Below are 25,023 nucleotides of genomic sequence, written 5' to 3'. Positions count from 1 at the left end.
ACCATATATGCTATTTTACCAAATGCACGAAGAGCTTTGAGAATGTAATTTCTGTTTCAAGAATTGAGCCAAAGCAATGGAGAAAAACTGTAATAGAGGAATCAGGACTCTTCAAGCTATATTTATTCCACATTTTTCTCTCTCTTCCATAGCGACTCATTTATCTTATAACAGCCTTCCTTCTGAGTTACTATAGTGACCCTGGTTACACATGTACAGTGGGAAAGTATTCAGACCCCTTTACATTGTTCATTCTTTGTTTCATTGCAGCCATTTGCTAAAATCAAAAAAGTTCATTTTATTTCTCATGAATGTTCACTCAGCGCCACATCGGGACAGAAAAAAACAGAAATGTAGAAATTTTTGCAAATTTAATAAAAAAGAAAAACTGAAATATCCCATGTCAAGGAGAATCAGAAGAAGTGGACAGCATGTGAGTCAAACATGAGCGTCACGGCAACGGGTCTGAATACTTAGGACCATGTGATATTTCAGTTTTTCTTTTTTAATAAATTTGCAAAAATTCTACATTTCTGTGTTTTTCTGTATTGATTGGGCGCTGAGTGAACATTAATGGGAACAAAAATGAACTTTTTTGATTTTAGCAAATGGCTGCGATGAAACAAAGAGTGAACATTTTAAAGGGGTCTGAATACTTTCCGTACCCGCTGTATGTATATAATATTAATATGACGATAATCACAGGAACAATGGCCGGTGCCTTCCTGCATGGCGTACACGACGTGGTGTATTACATAGCGAGGAGGTTCTCATTGGCTCAGGTAGCGTGGAATGATGTTTTTAAAGAGACATGCCGGGTTAGCGTGTGTGAGGTGTCTCCTATGATCTACAGTGAGGCTCAAAGTGAGGGTCGGGGCCTCCCAGAGGTCCTCCAGGGGTTTTTTCCCCCAATAAGTCGATCCATATTCAACACAATGATAGAACTAGAATGGGCACTCGGTAGAGCGCATACCTTCGCATATCACAAGATTGGGCATTGAATTATGAACATTTTGGCATTAGTTGCATGCCAATTGGACAAAAATGTATCGTGCTATGGTAAAAAAAAGATGTTGACCTTTCCATGACCTTGACTGGATTGATCCCAAAATCTAATCAAATGGTTCCCGGATAATAACCAATCATCCCACCAAATTTCATGCGATTCGGTTCAATACTTTTTGAGTTTTGCGAATAACACGCATACAAATAAATAAATAAATAAATACACGGCTATCAAAACATAACCTTCCGCATTTTCAATGCGAAGGTAATGATATATGTATAGCGTGTAAAATCAAAGTCCAACCATCTTTAACCCTCCGATTACCTTTACATTTACTAACATATTTTACCCTCGGGGTCAATTTGACCCCAGCAATTAAAACCGCCAGAAAATTATTAGAATTAATATTGCTTCCCAAGTTTAAGTGTGAGGTACTTTATGTTTGTTTGTTGACTACCTAAATAGCCCTTTAAATATATAAAAAAGTTGATATTTCTTATATGTTTGACACAGTGAAAAACAGCCTGGGGTCAAATTGCCCCCAAAGAACACCGACATTAAACATTGAATGGGGTCAAATTGACCCGAAAGGTAACAGGAGGGTTAAATGAAACTCATCTGTAGACCGGAGATCTTTTCACTCTCGGTAACGTGACCCACCGAGTCGCCTCGTGTCGAAACAGGAAGTCAAAACTTACAAAAGAGAACTAACCGACTGTAAGGAAGAAACAACCCAGATGACGCAATCAGCGAGTAACGTCCTCCTCGAGCTCGCAGCGCTGCGACGAACGCCGCGCAGACGATGTTCAACGTGATGGATTTCCGAAGGTTCGTCTCATTAAACGTTTCGATGCGACGGAACCGTCTCAGTCCACGACGGACCGGCGTCTCAGAGGCCGTCGGCGTGAGGTCCGCGATTTATTTCACATTGCAAAGAGAGTTTGCGTCTCGAGGCCCTTCACGTCGTCGGAGACATTCAAAATGGCTCGAAATAAGAAAAACATTTGTTTGTTTTTTCATGCACAGTTCATATTTATTTATTTTTCATCTCAAAACTCAGTTGTAATGTGATTTTTCATCGTCGCGTCCGTAGAGAATACGAGTTTGGGCGTCACCGGGTCTGGAACGTCAGAGCTCGAGTCCGAAAGGCGCGGGGGATCTTCTAAACCCGATCGCTGCGCTTCTCTGGTGTGAGAAGCTTTCAGCATCGGTTGTACCGTAAAGCGTGAAGAGTAACGGGGCCATAAAGATAATTACGTTTACTGCCGATCGCGACGAGGAACAGACGAGGTCGAGAAGAAGCACATTTGCACACACAAAAAAAAAACTCACTCGGGTGGGAAAAAGTAAACTGACACAACTGCTCCATTTAACACATCCACACTGAAAATAGTAGGCGGTAACACAGCAGGGGGGAGGTGTGTGTGTGTGTGTGTGTGTGTGTGGGAAGAGCAGTGTTCCCTCTGTATTTATTCAGCAGCGATGTGCCGGCTCAGCAGAAAAAGCACTCGCAACCTTTGAAAGAGAGAAAATGTAAACGGTTTCAATTCACGCCGACGTTTGAGTTAGACGTAAAGTATTCAGTCTGCAGCGGAGCGACCGCATCGGACACGGGGGGGAGGGGGGGGGCACTGAGAGGAGTGAACGAGTCAGAGTGCTCGACGGCCTCGTGCCCCGCCTGGTTCCCTCAGTACGCGCGGACGGCTGCTTTGCCGTCCTGGGCCTGGTTGAAGGGATTGGCCGCCAGCGGCGGCGCGGAGGAGGAGGAGGAGGAGGAGCACTCGTCCTGCGGGTCGATGGACTGGTAGGCCTCTCGGTTTTGTGACACGGAGGGGAAACCTGCGGAGACAAGCCACACGCCTTCAACACACACACACAGCAACCCTCGTCACGCTAATTGGCTAATCGTATATCTGCTGAGGCGGTGATGTCGCGATATGCAAATTTAAACAGTCTGCATTTAGGAAAAGTTCTCCGGAGCTCGAACACGACTTCCTTCGATGTCGTCGCCGCTCACGCAGATTCGTGACGCGGTTGGCCAGATTCGTTATCTCGACTTGAGCATCTATGAATACAGATTACACCGTTGGAAACTGAGAAATGAGCAGAAGGACATTGAAGGAACCTTCCCCCTCTGTCTGTCTTTCTTTCTCTCTAGATCCTCTGCCATCTGATTGGCTGCTTGCTGTGCAGCTTTAATTGTTTGCCCTGAGCGTCAGAGCGTGCAGCTTCCCGGCTGCCGGATGCTCTGTGCACACATCATGAGTCGCACTGACTTCTAGGAGACCGAGCACTAATCCATCGGAGGAGTCTTCACTAGACTCACTAAAACAAACACGGCCATATATATATATACACACTCTGAATAATAATAATAATAATTTGCATTATATATATACATATACACTCAAAATAATAATAATAATTTGCATTCTATTTTTATATATATACAGTATATATGCCACAGAGTGCACCGGTCTTTGAACTTCTAAAAATATTTTATATATATATGTACACACACACACACACATTTGACTGAGTGTACAACTGATGTTCATTATTTTTATTTTAAAGCATAAAGAAATACATTGATTATTCGCTAAGTATCATGCTGCTAAACAAGCCTCCAATAACTGAAGTCTCACTCTGCATTTCCAAACAGGTCCCATTCATTGTTTATTCGAAGTCATCATCACTTTAATTAGGCTGATTTGAGAGCATGTGCCCCATCATGCTTTAAATACATACAGACGAACACAAATGAGGCGTCTGGAGAGTCGAAGTATGAATAATGCATCGACTCAAACTTTCAGAAACACGTAAACTCTCAGAAGTCAATAGACGTAAATACAAACATACTGTAGTGACACACACAGCACATAGGGAGGGAAATGAAGACCGATGCTGGTGGGAATTGACAGATTTAATAAATAAAAATGACGAAGAAGAGAAAGATGGACAACAGAACATTAACAACAGAAAATTGGGAAATAAATAAATAAGTCAGTTTCCTTTGTGTCCTGCTGCCTGATGTGTGATATTACTTCCTGTGTGGGAGGGGATGGAAGAGGATGATTGGAGAAAAAAATAAAAATAAGAGGAAGAAGCCGGGGATCAATAGCGGCGGCAAATAAAGGCACTGTCAGCACTATCCGTAGTACATCGACTGTCCACAGAGGTCTCTAAGTCTGAGAGGTCAAAGGTCAGCAGAGAGAAGAGAAAAGACACAAGACACAATAGTCAAATCACAAGAGGAAACACATGAAACATGACAGACTGCAGGGCGGACATGAAGACGGGCCCCAAATGGGCTCAAACTTTCTTTAATATCGTTATCTTGAGATCACGAGTTCATTACATCGTTATCTAAGGGAACACGCTTCGTTTTCTCAAGATATTTATGGAGTTACCACGAGAAAACCAAAGGGGGTGGTTTCCTTTCATCTCTTATGATGCTTGGGTCGAACCATCCGACGGTAATGGTATTCAAACTGATCCTAAACCCTCAACCTAAACCCAACCCCCGTAACCCACAACCCTCAACCCTAACCCCTAAACCCTAAACCTTACACCCTAACCCTCAACCCTAACCCCTAAACCCTAAACCCTAAACCTTACACCCTAACCCTCAACCCTAACCCCTAAACCTTATACTCTAACCCCACAACCCTCAACTCTACACCCAAACTCCTAAACCCCAAATTCTCAACCCTAACCCCTAAACTCTACACCTTACACCCTAACCCAACACCTTCAACCCCAAACTCTCAACCCTCAACCCCACACCAGTAACCCTAAACCTTCAACCCTCAACTCTACACCCTAACCCCTCAACCTCCACACCTTACACCCTAACCCAACACCCTCAACCCCAAACTCTCAACCATAAACCCTAAACCCTAACCCCACAACCCTAAACCCTAACCCCAACACCCGTACCCCTACACCCTCAACTCTACACCCCACAACACTCAACCCTAACTAGCCTCGAAGCGAACGATCTCATACACCGCTACATCCACTCTTCACGCTGCTTCAGCCGTGCCTCATGAGAGCAACCCTTGAGCAAGGTTCTTGGGTCGTGTTCCAGCCGCGGTTGTATTGAGCAACACAGAAATATATATATTTTTTTTAAACAGAGGGATTTAAAACCGGCTTAAAAGAGCCGGCAATCACATGAATCCACCAGGCGTCTCACCTGATTGCCGGTTCCACGCCCAGCGCTCGCCGCGGCGGGGCGCCACGCTCTAATGGCGGCGACGCAATCAGACGGCAATTAAAAACACGCGTTGCCGGAAACAAACAATGGCTGCTGTCATCAGTCACCGCGCAGCCAATCACGGCCTAATGGATGTACCTGCTGCGGGTCTCTGGCGTTAAGAGTAAAACCCTCAGATTAATCAATATTCAATTATCCTTCAAAACAAGACGGGCTGCGACGCAGGAGGAATTTCATTACTTTGCCCCAGATGGTGGCGGGTAATAAATTCCCTATTTCAGCCGGCGACATGACAGTTAATGATAAATCACAACGTCTCAGCACCTGGTTTATTTTGGTAACTTTTTTGTTTTTCTTGGTGAGAAAAGTTCTCCGGGTTAAAACCGGTGCCATCGAATCACGAAATGCAGACGTTGAAAACGGACACGTCGGGTCCGTCCATAGAGACGAAGTCACGAGCGAGAGGCCTTCAAGGACGTCACAGCTCAGCGGGATTCCTGAGTCTCGGCAGAGAGAGAGTCCAAGTCCCCGAAATCAATGGCCACACACGGCCAATCAGAGAGCTCCTCTTGAGTTCCTCGTGACCAGCCAATTGGAAGAAGTGTACTTAACTCTCCACACAATCTCTATTTCGGTGCACAACATTCTGGGCTCCGCTCCGTCTCAGTTTATCAGATCCAGCGCTCCGATCTTTCCATCGCGGCGGATCAATTACGTCGAGTTTATTTTCCACCCTGCGTGGGTTTAATGCGTCTGGCGGTCACGATGACACGCAGGAACGATAAATAACTCGTGTCCGAAAAACGATTTCCGAGCGGCGGCTCGGATGTTCTGGTGCATTTCAAAAGGTCTCGTGGCTTTGTGTGTGGAAGGAAACATCGGATAGTTCTCACTTTCTCAAAGATGCATGTAGATGAAACCTTCCATTGGTTATGTAACGAGTTATTTTCTGGTGTCTTCTGCGCCTCTAAAAAAGGGAACTAGATCCCACGTAGACGAGCACATAGAAGGCATTCCAGGATGCGAGAGGATAAACTCTATTTTTCACTCTACGGATCGTGTTTTTTTGGGAAGCGTTTTAAGTTCCCGTTGACGTCTTCGTGAGAGCCAGAAGGTCCGCTTCTTCCTCGTAACCGGACCTCGCCGCGGTTAATAATAAAAAACTTACCGAAGTTAACGTTGTAGTCGCCGCCGCGCTCGTGGTACATCTGGTAGACGAAGAAGCAGGACGCCGGCTTGAGCAGCAGGCTGGTGATGGCCGCCGCCGCGCTGAAGCGGAAGCGGCTCTCCGCGGCGTAATCGTTCATCGGGTAGAAGATCCCGAAGTGGACGATGTCGGTCAGGATCGTCAGGACCAACCCGAACAGGAACTAGAGGGAGGGGGGGGGGGGGACAGGGAGACAGAAGAAGATGAGATGGAAAACTAAATTGCTCAAATTATATAATAAAAAAAGAGAGATATTTCTGAGAGGTGTGAAAAATAAAAAGGAAAGAAAACACTGATATTTGAAATACACCTTATCTCCATCAATCAAATTAATATAACAGCATGAGAGATAATACTCCATAAAATAATAAATGATTAATTGTCAATCGATGTTATTTATTATTCCTGTTTATTTATTGTATTGAAGTAGAGATTCCTTGGGGGAAATAAACTCACTCCAATAAATTAAAATAAAAGAAGAAAAAAAGAGATATTTCTGAGAGTGGTGTGAAACATAAAAAAATATATAAAAGGAAAGAAAACACTGATATTTAAACTTTTATTATCTGCATCAATCAAATTAATATAACAGCATGAGAGATAATACTCCACAAAATAATACATGATTAATTGACAATTTATTTTATTTATTATGTGTATTTATTGTATTGAAGGAGAGATCACTCCAATAATTTTTTAAAGAAGGAAAATAAATAGATATTTCTGAGTGGTGAAGGACGTCAGGATAAATTATTTTTTTTTTAAACACAGACGTTTAAAATGCATTTATTACCTTTTATTATCTGCAACAATCAAATTAATATAACGGCATGAGAGATAACTCGATAAAATAATAAATGATTAATTGACAATTTTATAATATTATTCCATTTCTTTGTATGTGTATTTAATGTATTGTTTATTTTTTTTGAGAAAGTGAAGTTTTTCGTTACTCGCTCTACAACTTTAGCAGCCGACTACAAATCAGGCGGAGGCGGAGCCTCACCATGAGCACGGCGTCGATGGAGTCCCTCTGAGCGATGGCCCAGACGCCGACGGCCAAGACGCCGAAGTTCCCCCAAGCGAAGGAGGAGGGGAGCCACGACATGCAGGCCCTACACACACACACACACACACACACACAACTCACACAGTCATATCACGTATCAAGGGTACACACGTATGGGACGTGGAGGGGAAAGAGCAGGCCTGAATCATGGTGTGAATCAGTCTGCGAGTGTGAGTCTGTGTGTGTGTGTGTGTGCATGTGCGTGTGTGTGAGTCTGTGTTTGTGTGTCTGTGCGTGCGTCTCGGAAGAGGAGAGAAATTCCTCAGGTTTGTGGAAAAAGAAACGGTGCTTACACTCACCATACTGTCAGCAGCCAGTGCACCAAGACTATGGCCTAGGAGAGAGGACAGAGGACCTATTGTAATACTTCCCTTGTGGTCAAGGACACTTTGATGATCAATTATCACAACTAAGCACTCCAAACATTCAGTGTCTCCTCAGGGAGAACGGATTGTTTTCCTTGTTTCATGTCATCGTAAACTGCAAACTGAAACTTTTTTGACGTGTTTTGGAAGATAGTTTTTTTTTTAAAGGACATTTGAAGACTGTTCTCATTTTTTTTTTAAATAGAAAGAAAATAAAGTAACTATTAGACCAGAGCCTGAGTTCCACTCACACACCAGAACTACAGACACGTGATCCTCCATGAAGTGAGAAGCAGCATCGTGTGGATCGATTTCATGCATTTCATGAAATTATGATTCAGATGAATTCACAATATTAATCTGAGTGGATTCTCCTTCAGCTCCATTTCACATGTTTGAGTCCAAGTTCCCAGAACTTTTATTAGAGTTTTACAAACTTCTTACGACCCTTGTTATGTCTTCGCCTCTAACTAATTACTTTAAGTTTATTTACTTTTTTCAGGACTCTCTTGTAAAGGTTGATTTTTTATCTCAATGATGATTTCCCTGGAAAAATAAATACAAATAAATACATGTTAACACATTAAACGTCGAAAAATCTACTGAGAATATAATTATTGTTATTTGGTTCATGTAATAAATAATCCTTAAAAAAAAGCATTCAGTTTTTATTGGTTTGCTCTTTAGTTTGAACTTAGTATCTAATTGAATCATCCTAAAGTTATTTACTTTTCTCCATCTGCAACACAACTATACAGTCTGATCCTAAAGTCCCTTTAACATAAATAACTAAATGTCTCATTGAACAACAACAACAACACAAATACATTTCCCTCACCAGGTATTTTCCCCACGCAGGAATGCGCCAATGAGAAGTGACGTCATCGTGACGCGTGTGTTAAAAACACTTTGCACACGTTACAGTCGTGTAAAGACTCACCTTGAGGTTTACGGCAGGGATTTCCATCACAGGCTGTCGGGTTGAAAGCAGCTCTCTTCCTTTATGCTTCAACTTGTTGAGGTGGAGGGGGGGGGGGGGGGGGGGGTCATGTAAAGCTGCAGCAGATTGTTTCTTCCTGCAAAAACTTCTCTCCCTAAGCTCCTCCCCCTTTCTGATCAGCCTGCAAACGCGAACCATGTGACATCAGCCTGACTGCCTTCCATGTGACTCGCACCCCCCTCCCCCCCCTCCCCTCCCTCCTCTCTCCTCCCTCCGCCCCTCTCTGAAATCACTTACAGTTTTTTTCAATCGCTAACAAGCGCTCACCCATACTTCAGATACTTTTTTAAAACTCTTAACACAGACTCACACCTGCAAAGCACAATTGGCCAAATGGATAATTTTCTTGTCAAAAGCACATTTTGTTAAATATATACTAACTCTTCATTTCAAAATAGAACACATCTTTTTCTGCATACACTAACTTTACCAAAACACTGGAAATCTGACTCAAAATGAAATTATTCTGTCAAAGAATAACTCTTGTTTTCACTTCACAAAGTCCTTCCAGTCAATCAAAGTCCACCAGGTTGCAAAACACTGGCTGTTGTTGACATTACAAAAACTGCATAGACTTTTATGTTTCAGTTGTTCAGGTATTTGCATGCAAAACATGCAATCCACTGTTTTTACACTGAATTTATTGGTTGGGAACTGTATGTCCACATGTAATATTCACATTCAAAAGCATTCCAGTTAAAAACGAATCCGTTTTTTTCTCTTTACTGTTTACGACAGGAGGTACAGTATAAATACTGTTTACAGTTTGATGGAACAGAAACAGTTTTACAGTGTTGCTTACAGTGAACAAAATATCCAAGAAACACACAAGAGCATTCTGAACAAAAACACAACGGCAACAAGCCCAATTTGACCCCAGGCTATTTTCACTGTGTCAAACATATAAGAAATATCAACTTTTTTATATGTCTAAAGGGCTATTTAGGTCGTCAACAAACAAACATAAAGTACTTCACACTTAAACTTGGGAAACAATATTAATTCTAATAATTTTCTGGAGGTTTTAATTACTGGTGTCAAATTGACCCCGAGGGTAAAATATGTTAGTAAATGTAAAGGTAACAGGAGGGTAAAAAAAGTTACAGTAAATCCAAACTATTTATTTTTTATTTTTTACAAATAAACTATGTTTTGGGGCAACGGCTGCAATAGATGATTGAGCAACATCCGGTTAGTCAATGTAGGCGGTGTCTGTGTGATCAACATCTCAACCGGTCATAATCAAAACGTAAATTCTAATCCAAAACTTGCTAAAACATATTTCCCAAAAACAATCCAAACCCTGACCTACCATCAGGAGATGGGGAATCAATTGTTTGTTTATTATCAGCTGAGATATATTGTTTTATAACTGATATAATTGCGAAAACTGTCTTCTCAGATTGACTTTTAGTGCATTTCTAAACTTTTAGGAACCAATTATTTAAATAACGGCAATGGGATGGCGATTTACCTAATTATTTTTTACAAATATAACAATAACATGTATTATCTGCTGAGTCTTTTGAGAAAAAAATAAGTATTTTTTCATTTATTTTTAGCAAATCAGTTGTAATTCCACCATGTGGCCACTATGTGTCCGTGGCGCATCGCCGTAACTAAGACAACCGCCTCACTTGTGGACAGAAAGAAGTCCCCGATGGATTCCAAGTAAGAGTTTGGTTCTATCAGTAAATGCTTATTGATCAGAGTAAATGTTCCCCACCGATGCTCCGCAGTGTTTACTCGGCTTGTTTGTGACATTTGGAAACAGATATTGGTTCCACATACTTTGTCTATTTTAACTACTGCTCAGTTTACCATTAAATATATGGATCCATGATCCCCAGACGATGCCTTCAGGTTCCGATTGATTGTTCGTGACCTCCTGCTCTCATTTTTTTGTCTCGTGCCAGTAAAGTAAAATCAAATAAAGTGAGATACTCTCTTTTACTATCCTGATGAGGATAGTAATATATATATATATATATATGTATATATATATATTACTATTCTCATGTGGATAGTAAAATATATATGTATGTTTACATATATATATATATATATATATATATATTACTATACTGACGTGGATAGTAAAATATATATACATATATATATATATATATATTACTATTCTCATGTGGATAGTAAAATATATATGTATGTATACATATATATATAAATATGTATATATATACATATATATATATATATATATATATATTACTATCCTGATGTGGATAGTAAAATATATATACATATATATACTGTATATATATATACTCAATGATGATTAAATAAATGTTTACAATAAATATAGTATGTGAATATATACTGTGTATGTATATACAGGACTGTCTCAGAAAATTAGAATATTGTGATGAAGTTCTTTATTTTCTGTAATGCAATTAAATAAACAAAAATGTCATGCATTCTGGATTCATTACAAATCAACTGAAATATTGCAAGCCTTTTATTCTGATTTATTGCTGATTATGGCTTACAGCTTAAGAAAACTCAAATATCCTATCTCTAAATATTAGAATATCATGAAAAAGTATACTAGTAGGGTATTAAACAAATCACTTGAATTGTCTAATTAACTCGAAACACCTGCAAGGGTTTCCTGAGCCTTGACAAACACTCAGCTGTTATAAATCTTTTTTTTTACTTGGTCTGAGGAAATATTAAAATTTTATGAGATAGGATTTTAGAGTTTTCTTAAGCTGTAAGCCATAATCAGCAATATTAAAAGAATAAAAGGCTTACAATATTTCAGTTGATTTGTAATGAATCCAGAATGCATGACATTTTTGTTTTTTTAATTGCATTACAGAAAATAAAGAACTTTATCACAATATTCTAATTTTCTGAGACAGTCCTGTATATCTATATCTATATATATCTATATCTATATATATATACTCAATGATGAAATGATAGGAAAATAAAACCCAAATTGTAATAATGTAACATGTGTTTCTGTTCCTTTAGTCTGAGTCAAATAGATGAATATTTGTCACTTCTGGATTCTGCAGAAGACGTTTCTCAAGCTCACTTGACCTTTGACCTCTCCATGATTCACAGTGGCTGACGGCAGCAGACGGCCCGCTTGCCTAATTCACGCTCCTGACACAGGAAAGGAGATGATCCATCGTGGGGCCTCCAGCTTTGAGCAGATGGCTCCCGCACTGCTGTTCTCCAGTGTGACCCCTGACCTCCTCATGACCTCTGACCCCCCACGACTCAAGACTCTGATTGAAGTGTGAAAGCCTCCATTTAACCACTGTGTGAGATGCTGGTTAATATGTGTGACGTGTTGAACCATCAGAGGGAGACAAATAAACTCATGACGCAAAATCAGAATTTGGACGTGCTGCGTGACGCCGAATCTGGACGTGCCGAGTTTGGGGCGAAGATAGAAAACGTAGGTAATTAAAGACTTGAAGACATCCTAAAGAAAAGGAGAGGAGGCTGTGCAGCTCTCGCTGTGTGTGATCGATCACTCGGCTTTATGTTGCAGAGGCGACTTGAAAATACATCACGGCTGCTTTTACCGTGCAGCCGTAAATCAGCCCGACCCGTCCCACGAGGGGGGGGGGGGGGGGACAAACGAAGTGTTACTCTCTCCATCTAATCAAATGGTGATAGATGTCTATGGGGGAGAGAGAGAGAGAGAGCTGGTGTGTTGGGATCCGAGTTGTGTCGCTCGCCCTAATGTGTCGTGAGCTCGGCGGTGAAAGGTTCTGACACGGTTTCGGGTTTGGAGGAAACGAGCTTTAAAGATCCTCGTCTTCCGGAGGAGGAGGAGGAGGAGTGTGAGGAAGAGCTCTGAGGGACAGCAGAAGCCTCTCAGAGAAGAGTTTCCCTTTTCCCAAAGGAAACGAGACATCAAACGTGTCGCCATCGTGCTTATATTTACTACTGCCACACGACTGTACATGCACCACACAGGCTATGTTCTTACAACCAGTATATATATATATATACAACTGTCCATACTACATCTCTCTCTCTATATATATATATATATAGAAAAAGTATATATAGGATATTTATATATATATATATATATTTACATATATATATATGTATATATAGGGAGAGAGAAAGTATATATAGGATATATATATATATTTACATATATATATATTTATAGAGAGAGAGAGACAGAGAGCGAGATAGAGAGAGAAAGTATATATAGGATATATACATATATTTACATATATATATATATTTATCCCATGTAGTGTATTTATTTCATGCACTATATATTTTTAATAACAATTCACTATATTGTGACCCCAAAGGTTGAGAACCATTGGACTCTATAAAGTAGTTAAAGCTAGTTTCACATTGAGCTGCTTTCACATTGTTAAAATAGTGTTAACAATCTAATATATATATATACACTACCGTTCAAAAATTTGGGATCACCCAGACAATTTTGTGTCTTCCATGAAAAATCACACTTTTATTTATCAAATGAATATAAAATATAGTCAAGACATTGACAAGGTTAGAAATAATGATTAATATTTGAAATATTAATTTTGTTCGACAAACTTCAAGCTCAAAGGAAGGCCAGTTGTATAGCTTATATCACCAGCATAACTGTTTTCAGCTGTGCTAACATAATTGCACGGGTTTTCTAATCAGACATTAGTCTTCTAAGGCGATTAGCAAACACAATGTACCATTAGAACACTGGAGTGATCGTTGATGGAAATGGGCCTCTATACACCTCTGGAGATATTTCATTAGAAACCAGACGTTTCCACCTAGAATAGTCATTTACCACATTAACAATGTAGAGAGTGTATTTCTGATTAATTTAATGTTATCTTTATTGAAAAAACAGTGCTTTTCTTTGAAAAATAAAGTCATTTCTAAGTGATCCCAAACTTTTGAACGGTAGTGTACATTTCGCTGATGTTGGTGCTTCTTCCATCGTCTGGCCATCGTGTATTTAGAAATGTATTTTCTGATATTCTGATATATGTTTTATAATAGGATAATGTGTCTTTATATGTAACTTATAAGTAGTTTAGACACATTTAAAACTATTTAAAAAAATATTTTGACACTAAATGATCTGTGAAAGTTACTGATTCAAAGCCCCATTAATAATAAATATTAATCCCTGAAATAGATGAGTCCCAATGTGAGTATAGGAAGCTTCACACCACACAGATGATCCTAGGAAGAGTTTAATCATGAAAACCAACAAAAAGAGACGATATCTGAACAACTGTGTTAAAGTACAGAATAAATTAAACACACATGTTGTAACGGGTCAAACAAGCTGCTGAGTTTATCGCTTCAATAAGAGAAGTGAGTTAACAAAACGCTGCAGGAAAAACACATTCTTATTATTTATATTTACAACACGGCCGACTAGATCAAAGACATCTACGGATCATTTCCACCATTTACGTCATTTCATAAAGAACGACAGCTTCAAAGACCCGGAGCTCCTGAGAGCTCCTCGTCGACACGGGAACACGATCCGTGAGCGTCGAGTCGGAGCGGTGCACGGAGACGACCAGCTGCACAACGGAACAAAAACAAAACATCACGTCATCTTCAGCTCGGAATGAAACCAACAGACACCAACACTGAGGCGACGTGGATCTTTTATACTCATTCAGAAACAGACAGAACACGGGGGTCACGGAGGTCGCTGAGAGTTTAGAAACACTCCCGCTGGAGGGAAATCGACCCGGTGGAGAGAAGTGCTTAAAAAGGGGGCGTGTGAGGCTCCTCCCACAATGCAACGGTTTGACATTGTGGGATGGAGGTTACAAAAGCAGCAGCTTTCAGCACCGAGCGTCGTCATGGTAGCGGCGTCATGTGATGTCATGGCTGCACGGAGATGTCGTGGAGACACTTCCTCCTCCTCCTCCTCCTCCTCTCCACTCCACTCTTGTTCTTCTTCTTCCACTACATTTTTCTTCTTCCTTGTCATCCTCTTCCTTTTATTTCTCTTCCTTTTTCTTCTTTAATATTCTCCTCCTCCTCCTCCTCCTCCTCCTCCTCCTCAGATAGTGATGAAGCCTCCCTGGTCACTGCTGACCGTCTCCGGCACCACGCAGCGGCCCCTCCGCCGGGTCACGCGTCGCTTCCGGTGGAATTTGGCGTAGCAGCGAAACCCTGAAAGACGACAAGGAACCACGAGGTGAAAAAAACAAAATAAACAGAAGGAACACTTTGTTGATTTTTTTATTTTATTTTAACGATTGCTTACAAAACACGGCTGTATTTGTCCATTTAAATATTTTCAAATACCGATCTTTCTTCTTTTAAAAGGTTCAAAAACATATAAAGCAATTTGGGATGTAACTTTGCATATAAAAGATGAATTTTACTTAAAACATCTGTGATGTTGTTGTTGTTGTTGTTGTTGTTACTGTGACAAAGGGTCATCTATAGTGCAGTTTAATACACCACACAGTATTTAAGTCAGCTGACCACCCCACACACACACTTGGTTTCTTCCGGGTCACGTGAGCACGCTCTTCGTCACTCACCTTCCTCACACATGCAGTCGTCGTAGCACTTGTTGTTGAGGCCTCTGTTGTGAGGTTGACACTCGTGTTGTCTCAGGTCACAACAGGACCCTGAGACGGGGAAACAAAAACACAAAAACACCCGAGCTCACGAGAAAGAAAATGACTTTCAGGATTTAAGTCGCTCTTTAAGTGACAACGAAGTCTGCGAGAAATTAGCATTTTAAATGTTTCATCCCGAAGGCTCTGAAAAGACTTCTCGCTGTGAGACGTGAGGTCATTCAGGATGTCACATGAACATTTATTAACCAATCAGGATGAGTTTGAAATCCCCACAAATTACTGTGAGGTTGTTTGGTTGTGAAGCTAACTCAAAATACAGACCATAAACTCATGTTTACAATGTTTACCGAGGGAACACATTAAGTAGAGTCCTTTTCTCATCGACTTCTATGCAATTGGACTTCTTTGTCCAAACAGAGGAGCCGTCCCCCGGTGGTCAGTAGAGAGAATGCAGCTTTCACACATGAAGCATAGACTTCTATACAACCGGAGGAGTTGCCCCCTGGTGGTCAGTAGAGAGAATGCAGCTTTAACCCATAAAGCATAGACTTCTATACAGCCAGAGGAGTCGCCCCCTAGTGGTCAGTAGAGAGAAGGCAGCTTTAACACACGAAGTGTATACTTCTATACAACAAGAGGAGTCGCCCCCTGGTGGCCAGTAGAGAGAATGCACGTTTAAGTCAAGTTTAAGTTTAACACTTCATTCTTGGCGTCCACGTGTCCACTGACCGGGGAGGCAGTCCAGGTGGTGGTCACACGGCTCGATGGCGTCGGCGTCCACCGTCACGTTGCCACTGCTGAGGTTCTTACTCCGCCTCTTGTCTGCAGGAGGAGGAACAAGATGGAGCAGGCATGATGACTCCTGTGATGACTTTGGTAATCCCGGGATTCAGTATAAAATCACCCGGATCATACGCAGATCTCCCATCGGCCAATGGGAGTAAGCGAGCGAGCGCTCCCTTAAGCCCCGCCTCCCAGCCCGGTTCTCAGGCTCATTCACATGAATGAAGGGAGGATAATAACTCGGTTGTCTGCTCGGAGAACCTTTTTTTTAATAAAGGCTATTCATGCGTTTATCGGAGGAACAAAACAAAAAAAGTTTATTTGTGTGACAATGAGTGAATCATGCAAACATTATACGTTTTATCCCCATTTCATCCACCAGCAAGAGGTCAAGCCGTCCACTATTCTTGTTTTTTGACTAAACACCCACAAAAACGAACAACATTCCCAGCATCCTCCGCTGATTTGTTCTTTTTTGGACGTTTAATACAGTATATTTCATTTTTTAAATCAGCGTCTTTTGTAATCTCTAACCTTTCTTCCTGGAGGACGGCCAGGCGTCCACGGGTTTCATGTCCTCGTAGTCGGTCCAGTCGAACAGCGCCATGTCCAGCGTGGGCATCACGTCTCCTTGTCCCTTTCCTCTTCCGGACTTCTGAATAAAAACAAGCGGAACTTGAAACCCACTGATTTTATTTAACCCTCTGGTTCTAATCTCAGAAAACGGCATAATCTTAATCTCATCTTCGATTAGTTTCAGCGTGCCGTGAAACATCTGCTTCGTCTCTGGACTCGAGGACGACTGTGATCAGAACATGAAATGTTTATGAAAAGCTGATCTTTGAATGTTCAGCACACAAGAAAACATGAGAGATCAATTCTGCCTCCTCAGAGGAATGTTCAGCAGCGGTGGACGACTGCGGCCTTGATGGTTGGCTGTGTTTTCCATCAGTACTGCAGGTAAACATCACACACACACACACACACACACACACACACCTGTGATGCACTAAAGCCTCATTGATTCATAACACGCCCACACACAGGCCACAGCTTTAAAACCCAATCCATTGGTCACAGAGAAATGACTTGGACATTTTATTATTATTATATTATTTATCGTCCCTGTACTTTAGTTCAAATGTCTGAAATGTTGAACACAGTTTGGTTTCAGGACGTTGTTCGTGGAAGATACTTTTAAAATCAAGGTTTCTCAGAGTATTTCTTTATTCTTCTCTTCTGCTTATATTTGAGCATTGCAGAGCTGCAGGCGTGTTATTGGTCCTGGTTTTATCGCGGGTTTCAGTCCATCATCCATCTATCCATCTATCTATACATCTATATATCTATCGATCCATCTATCCATCTATCTATCCATCCATCCATCCATCTATCTATATATCTATCTGTCTATACATCTATATATCTATATATCCATCTATCCATCCATCCATATATCTATCTATCTATCCATACATCCATATATCTATCTATCCATCCATCCATCCATCCATCCATCTATCTATCCATCTATCTATCTATCTATCCATCCATCTATCCATCGATCCATCTATCTATCTATCTATCCATCCATCCATCTATCCATCTATCCATCTATCCATCTATCCATCCATCCATCTATCCATCTATCTATCTATCTATCTATCTATCCATCTATCCATCCATCCATCCATCTATCTATCCATCTATCCATCTATCTATCCATCTATCCATCTATCCATCCATCCATCCATCTATCTATCCATCCATCTATCTATCCATCTATCCATCTATCTATTTATCTATCTATCCATCCATCTATGCATCCATCCATCCATCCGTCCATCCATCTATCTATCCATCCATCTATCTATCTATCTATCCATACATCTGTCCATCTATTCAGACCACACTGGACATCACATCACGAATAAAGGGAGATTAACACAAAATGATCTTTTCCATCGTCTCTGAACTTCTCTCAGTTTTGTATATATTTTTCTCGAGTGTAGTTTTACCAAAAGAAGAAGAAAAGTTTATTTCCTGCTTCCTCCCTGAATAGTTAAAGTCCGCCGCAGAAGACCTTTTTGGATCGATCCATAAATACATATAAAAGTAAGAGTTTCATCAATTAAAAATATTCTACCCGAGTAAAACATTCGATGACGCAGCAATAAAACAAAACTCCCCCGTGGATTCTTTGTGCATATAACTCAATATTGCAATAACTGCAGTAAAAGCCATAAACCCGTCACACACACACACACACACACACAGGAAGGATGGAGATGTTAGGCGGCGCGACGAAGTCGGCAGGACGTCAAGATAAACCGCTCCGTGAAAGACATCCATCAAAAAGAAAGAAGAGAAGGATCAGAGAGTTGATGGAGACGGATCCATACTGGTTTCCCCCCCATTATGGAAACACCAGCTACAGTCACAGCGGGCGGCTCTCTGCACGTGTGCGGCCGCTCATTAAAGACGATCGAACATTAATTAAAGCCGCAAAGCCGGAGCAATTATTCAAAAAAATGCTTTTTCTTTCTTTCGTGGTCCAACAATATTTGACCGTTGTTATGGTAACGATACGCTCACAGACTCCTGGGCCCTCAGCAGAGGCAGCATCCATCGCACAGACATCTTTAAAAACTTCAACTAGCTGTTTAAAATCTGGATGCGATGTTCGTATATCACTCCCGCATCTTGTGGGATGATTATACTTAAAGAACGTCTTGTTTTTAAAGTATAATCATGCATGAAATAGAAAATACTCATGCAAAGTATCTCTGAAGTGGACAGTACTTGAGTTAATGTACTTTACCTTTCGTTGCATCACTGGATACAATTTTTTTTTTTAAAGATAATATTTATTCTGTTTTCTGTACTAATGGAAATTAGAACGGGCACTCGGTAGAGCGCATACCTTCGCATATCACGTATATATTTATATATATACGTATAAGATTGGGCATTGAATTATGAACATTTGGGCATTAGTTGCATGCCAATTGGATAAAAATTGACCGAGCTATGGTAAAAATAAGATTTTGACCTTTTCATGACTTTGACCTTGACCTTTGACCTGATCGATTCCAAAATCTAAGCAAATGGTCCCCGGATAACAACCAATCATCCTATCAAATTTTATGCGATTCGGTTTAATACTTTTTGAGTTATACGAGTAACACGCATACAAATAAATAAATACATAAATAAATAAATAAATACATGGCGATCAAAACATAACCTTCCGCATTTTCAATGCGAAGGTAATTAAAAAGCCTTTTTGGACGTTTGAGTTGAGGTGGTACGATATCTGAAAAGTTTATCCCAAATCTCTGGATTGAAGTCTCGGTCGAAGACGTTTCTTTCGGGGGAAGCGACTGCCGTCTTGGTTCTGGGAGCCGGATGACATCATCACTGTGATCAACAACAACAACCCGAGAATCAAAACTCAAGTCCGGGGTGTTCGGGGTTTTCTTTTTCCGTAAATGAAAATTTCCCAGCAACATCTGGACTGTCTTCCAGAAACTAGCCATGAATCTGTAAACGCCTTCTGAACGCCGCGTGTGCGCATCGCCCGTGACGAGCAGCCGGAGGACGTTTCTCGCGCGTCATTTCCGAGATGAGCTACGAGGTTTTTCCGCGGCCCGTGTTCCCTCTATTCCCCCCCCACACACACACACACACACACCCTCGGAACCGCAACACGACAGACATCCGCCCGGGGGTTACCTGGGGTTTGGTGGAGGCCGGGGGCAGCGTTGGGGGACGCTCGTTCATCACCGTGGTAACCATGGAGGAGCCGGAGCCGAAGGCGGCGGAGATGGGGGAGGGGGTGTCGTCGGGCGGGGTCATGCCGAGGGAGGAGGAGGCGACGACGGAGGGAGGGTCCTCGAACAAATCCCTGTCCTTAAACGCGGAGCTGAGCTCCGGAAGAAACCCTGGAGGAGAAAACACGGCATCGCAAATAAATATTTCCCTTCATTGCTAAAGAGACGCTGAGATACTCGTCATGCAGGACACGTTCAATGGTGCGTCCTGGAACAATGAGTCTTGACCTTTGACCCCGTGGCCTCGTACGGCAGCGCTCGAGAGGACCGGGGGTCAGGAGGGCCCGCTGCCTCGTGACGACATCCTGGGCATTTATGATTTTAAATCTCAACACGGTATCCAAACTACATCTCCTCAAGACGTTAGTTAGCCTCAGATGTGTGTGTTCCGGTATATTTTGGGGAGAATATACGATAAACATTCTAACGTGGAACCGGTTTACGTACATTTATTGTTAAAAGGTTGAATGGAACTAAACTAGTAAGAGGAGTTAACGGCGCTGGACGACTCTGTATGGCCAATTAAATGACGAGTTCCCCCAAACAAGACCAAAAAAAGTAACTTTCCTCCCTAAAACCAGCTCACAGAAAGGTTCATTTAGTAAAATACAATAATTTATTAAATCTATGATAGGAACCGCCAATAAATGAACATTTGGGTTGGATTTTCCAAAGGGAGCTTTTTCTAGTCATCCCACCACTCAGAGCGCTTTACCACTTCCTGTCATCCACCCTGATGACGGTGTGTGTGTGTGTGTGTTGGGGGGGGGGGCACCATGCAAGGAGCCACCTGCCATCAGATCTTCTCATTCACACCCGTTCCCCCCGCGGGGGCAATCTGGAATATTCAGAGTCTTGCCTGAGGCGACACCGACATGGACCGGTGGACCGCGGGACCCACGTGTGAGAATAAAGACATTTTAATCTTTCTTCTTCTTCAGAGACCAAGTCCCAGGTCCCTGGCCCCTGGTCCCTGATCCCAGGTCCCTGGTCCCTGGTCCCTGGGATCGGCTGCTGGCTGGTTGATAATCAGTCAGCTGCTCTGACTGATTGATAATCAGTCAGCAGCTGATCCCAGGTCCCTGGTCCCTGGTCCCAGGTCCCTGGTTCCAGGTCCCAGGTCCCTGGTTCCTGGTTCCTGGTCCCTGGTCCCTGGTCCCAGGTCCCTGGTTCCTGGTCCCTGGTCCCTGGTCCCAGGTCCCTGGTTCCTGGTCCCTGGTTCCTGGTCCCAGGTCCCTGGTTCCTGGTCCCTGGTCCCTGGTTCCTGGTCCCTGGTTCCTGGTCCCTGGTTCCTGGTCCCTGGTCCCTGGTCCCTGGTTCCTGGTCCCAGGTCCCAGGTCCCTGGTTCCTGGTCCCTGGTCCCTGGTCCCTGGTTCCTGGTCCCTGGTTCCTGGTCCCTGGTCCCTGGTTCCTGGTTCCTGGTCCCTGGTTCCTGGTCCCTGGTCCCTGGTTCCTGGTCCCAGGTCCCTGGTCCCTGGTCCCAGGTCCCTGGTTCCTGGTCCCTGGTCCCTGGTCCCTGGTTCCTGGTCCCAGGTCCCTGGTTCCTGGTCCCTGGTCCCTGGTCCCTGGTCCCTGGTCCCTGGTTCCTGGTCCCTGGTCCCAGGTCCCTGGTCCCTGGTCCCTGGTCCCTGGTCCCTGGTCCCTGGTCCCTGGTTCCTGGTCCCTGGTTCCTGGTTCCTGGTCCCTGGTCCCTGGTCCCTGGTTCCTGGTCCCTGGTTCCTGGTCCCTGGTTCCTGGTCCCTGGTCCCTGGTCCCTGGTCCCTGGTCCCTGGTCCCTGGTCCCTGGTCCCTGGTCCCTGGTCCTTGGTCCCTGGTCCCTGGTCCCTGGTCCCTGGTCCCAGGTCCTTGGTCCCTAGTCCCTGGTTCCTGGTCCCTGGTCCCTGGTCCCTGGTCCTTGGTCCTTGGTCCCTGGTCCCTGGTCCCTGGTCCCTGGTCCCTAGTCCCTGGTCCCTGGTCCCTGGTCCCTGGTCCCTGGTCCCTGGTTCCTGGTTCCTGGTCCCTGGTCCCTGGTCCCTGGTCCCTGGTCCTTGGTCCCTGGTCCCTGGTCCCTGGTCCCTGGTCCTGGTCCCTGGTCCTGGTCCCTGGTCCCTGGTCCTGGTCCTGGTCCCGGTCCCTGGTTCCTGGTTCCTGGTTCCTGGTCCCTAGTCCCTGGTCCTGGTCCCTGGTCCCTGGTCCCTGGTCCCTGGTCCCTGGTTCCTGGTCCCTAGTCCCTGGTCCCTGGTCCCTGGTCCCTGGTCCCAGGTCCCTGGTCCCTGGTCCCTGGTCCCAGGTCCCTGGTCCCTGGTCCCTGGTCCCTGGTCCCAGGTCCCAGGTCCTTGGTCCTTGGTTCCTGGTCCCTGGTTCCTGGTCCCTGGTCCCTGGTCCCTGGTCCCTGGTCCCTGGTCCCAGGTCCCTGGTTCCTGGTCCCTGGTCCCTGGTTCCTGGTTCCTGGTCCCAGGTCCCTGGTTCCTGGTCCCAGGTCCTTGGTCCCTGGTTCCTGGTTCCTGGTCCCTGGTTCCTGGTCCCTGGTCCCTGGTCCCTGGTCCCTGGTCCCAGGTCCCTGGTCCCGGTTCTTCTGAGGGGATCTGACCGCTCTGTGGATCACCGTTGGCGCCGTGCTGCTCGTCCACCACTGCGCTGCAGTTGCGGGTCAAAGTCCAGCCTGTCGGGTCGGCTCACCTTTCCTGTGGCGCTCCTTGTCTCGCCGCCCGCCCGGCCTCCTCTGGTCAAAGTGGTGTCCGTGTCCGTTGCGGTGTCCGTGTCCTCGTCCCTTGCGGGTCCCCAGGAGCTGGTTCTCCCGGGTCTGGGCCGGACTCTTCATGCTCATCCGATGTCTGTCCCTGTCCCGGCCCGGGGGGCCCGCCTCCAGCCTCACGGGGCTCAAGCTCTCCAGGCCCGTGCCGTCATCCTCAGGCCTGGCGAGGGGGTGCAGGGCCCTGTGGTAGAGGCCCCCCTGGCCCCCCCCGCGGCCCCTGCCGCCGTAGCGGTGGCCCTGTAGGCCGTGCAGAGGGTGCTGCAGGGCGTTGCCGCCGCCCGCCTGTCTTCTCTTGCCGCGAGGCGCTCCGGGCTCGGCGCCGCGAGACAACGTCAGGGCGGCCAATGAGAAGGCCAGGAGGAGGCTCCAGGAGAGGGCCATTGTCTGACCGGCACAGCGCCACCTGCTGGAGAGAAGAAACACGTCTCAATGCGTCACCCTCAACTTTACGTAGATCATAAGAACCAATCTGACTGTTTATCGTCTCCTTAGTGAAGTGATTCTGAAGGATTTACTTCCAGGAAGCATGAGTGGAATAATTGAGAAGTGAACTGGTTGGGGAAATAATAATCAGGAGTTGAAAAATGCTAAATATGAATTTAATTTATGACTATTTCTTTGTGTTATTTGACCGTAAACTGAACACGCAACCAGAGCTTTTGTGAAAGTCCATGAATATGGGAAGATTTTAGGATTTTTTGAGGGAGTCATTTTGCGGCAAAACCTTAAAGTGAAAAGGTTTAAAAAGGTTTAAAGGAAACATCACGGTTGGCTTGGAATAATACGGAAACTAAGCAAAAGATAAATGGCTTAAACAATGCTGGAGACATTAATATATACATATATATATATATATATAATCCATATATATATTTATAAATCCATACATATATTATTATATATATTTATAAATCCATATATATATATATATAAATTCATATATGTATGGATTTATGTATATATAAATCCATATATATATATTTTGTATACATATATATATATATATAAAAAAATCCATATATGTATAAAAAGAATTATTTGATATACATATATAAATATATATATTTATAAATCCATACATATATTATTATATTTATAAATCCATATATATATATATAAATTCATATATGTATGGATTTATGTATAAATCCATATATATATACATATATATATATATATATATATAAATTTAAAAATCCATATATGTATAAAAAGAATTATTTGATATACATATATAAATATATATATTTATAAATCCATACATATATTATTATATATATTTATAAATCCATATATATATATATATATAAATTCATATATGTATGGATTTATGTATATATAAATCCATATATATATATATATATTTGTATACATATATATATATATATATATAAATTTAAAAATCCATATATATCCATAAAAATAATTATTTGATATACATATTTATATATATATATGTATATTAATCAAAAAGCAATAAGTGTGCTCTTTCCAAGCATGTTAGCATGCTGACGTCAGCATTTAGCTCGAAGCCACCCAGGTTCAGCCTTTCAGAGCCGCAAACTTTTTAGAATTAGAAGCTTTATGGATATTTTTACATTAATTCTGACAGAAAACCTCCAGACTAATTAACGCCCTTCGAACGTCCTTCAACTCCACCCCTCAGGTGACCGATGTGAATCCACAGAGGTTTTGAATCCCCTCCGCTGTATTCATCCTCCGTCGTCATCGCCGTCATACAAATTCAGCCCGCGTCCCCCCTCGGCCTCACCAGGGAACCTTTTATCTGGACTCGCCGATAAAGAAATGCACTTCCCAGCCTTCACTTGTCGCTCGCTATGAGATAGCGCTTCACATCCTTCAGTGCTCAGTGTTCTCCAGAGAGCCCCGACTGCACCTTTCATTACGAGAGTCAACGCATGTGAGGTGTGACTGAAATATGAGGTGCTGTGAGGCCCGGCTCCTCCAACCAATGTTAATAAAAAACGAAGTTTTTAAAATTCCCATCTGAACGTTCAAAGCTACGTTACGGTCGAGGCACAATTTAGATTTTGATTTAATGCCACCTGAAGCTTTAATTTGCATTCCCAACGTGCCCTTTGGTTGCACAGCGATTACAACATGAGCCACAACGATTTAAATGTCTGCAGGACTACATGCACAACTTGCAAATTGGTGTTTAATATAAATAACGTCGACGCTTTTAACTATTCTGAAAAGATGCAAGACATG

The 25,023-nt window shown here is 43.0% G+C and overlaps 2 protein-coding genes and 1 long non-coding RNA gene across 4 annotated transcripts; 1 reads left to right on the top strand and 2 right to left on the bottom strand.

Annotated features, from left to right (window-relative positions):
• Window positions 1-1,331: 1,331 nt before the first annotated feature.
• On the top strand, window positions 1,332-4,017 carry LOC130208352 (uncharacterized). The gene is made up of 2 exons (XR_008834402.1): window positions 1,332-1,834; window positions 3,165-4,017. It is a non-coding gene; the product is annotated as an uncharacterized LOC130208352 (long non-coding RNA).
• agtrap (angiotensin II receptor-associated protein) lies at window positions 2,010-8,892 on the bottom strand. Of its 2 annotated transcripts, none has more exons than XM_056437422.1 (5): window positions 8,807-8,892; window positions 7,801-7,835; window positions 7,439-7,547; window positions 6,394-6,595; window positions 2,010-2,845 (listed from the first exon to the last, which is right to left on the bottom strand). In XM_056437422.1, the coding sequence occupies exons 1-5, from the start codon at window positions 8,831-8,833 to the stop codon at window positions 2,694-2,696; spliced, it is 525 nt and encodes a 174-aa protein (XP_056293397.1). In that variant the 5' UTR covers window positions 8,834-8,892; the 3' UTR covers window positions 2,010-2,693. The 2 variants fall into 2 exon arrangements, with proteins under 2 accessions (XP_056293397.1, XP_056293398.1); XM_056437423.1 differs by lacking the exon at window positions 2,010-2,845 and adding an exon at window positions 3,555-4,194.
• Window positions 8,893-14,065: 5,173 nt separating this feature from the next.
• draxina (dorsal inhibitory axon guidance protein a) lies at window positions 14,066-23,172 on the bottom strand. Its single transcript, XM_056437897.1, has 6 exons — window positions 22,716-23,172; window positions 19,960-20,168; window positions 16,759-16,879; window positions 16,171-16,263; window positions 15,400-15,489; window positions 14,066-15,022 (listed from the first exon to the last, which is right to left on the bottom strand). Exons 1-6 carry the CDS (start codon window positions 23,170-23,172, stop codon window positions 14,910-14,912), a joined length of 1,083 nt encoding a protein of 360 aa, XP_056293872.1. The 3' UTR covers window positions 14,066-14,909.
• Between the last annotated feature and the right edge of the window lie 1,851 nt (window positions 23,173-25,023).

The sequence above is a fragment of the Pseudoliparis swirei genome, chromosome 18 (assembly GCF_029220125.1).
Source record: "Pseudoliparis swirei isolate HS2019 ecotype Mariana Trench chromosome 18, NWPU_hadal_v1, whole genome shotgun sequence".
NCBI lineage: Eukaryota > Metazoa > Chordata > Actinopteri > Perciformes > Liparidae > Pseudoliparis > Pseudoliparis swirei.
Note: the sequence above shows the minus strand (reverse complement) of the source record. Positions and strands in the feature narration are given on the sequence as shown.

Coding starts and splice junctions, on each gene's coding strand:
- agtrap (XM_056437422.1), bottom strand. CDS start 8,833: ATGGAAATCCCTGCCGTAAACCTCAAG. Junction 7,836..8,806: donor TCCCTGCCGTAAACCTCAAG/GTGAGTCTTTAC, acceptor CCTCTCTCCTAG/GCCATAGTCTTGGTGCACTG. Junction 7,548..7,800: donor CACTGGCTGCTGACAGTATG/GTGAGTGTAAGC, acceptor GTGTGTGTGTAG/GGCCTGCATGTCGTGGCTCC.
- draxina (XM_056437897.1), bottom strand. CDS start 23,172: ATGGCCCTCTCCTGGAGCCTCCTCCTGGCCTTCTCATTGGCCGCCCTG. Junction 20,169..22,715: donor CAAGGAGCGCCACAGGAAAG/GTGAGCCGACCC, acceptor TTTCTCCTCCAG/GGTTTCTTCCGGAGCTCAGC. Junction 15,023..15,399: donor CGACTGCATGTGTGAGGAAG/GTGAGTGACGAA, acceptor GTCGTCTTTCAG/GGTTTCGCTGCTACGCCAAA.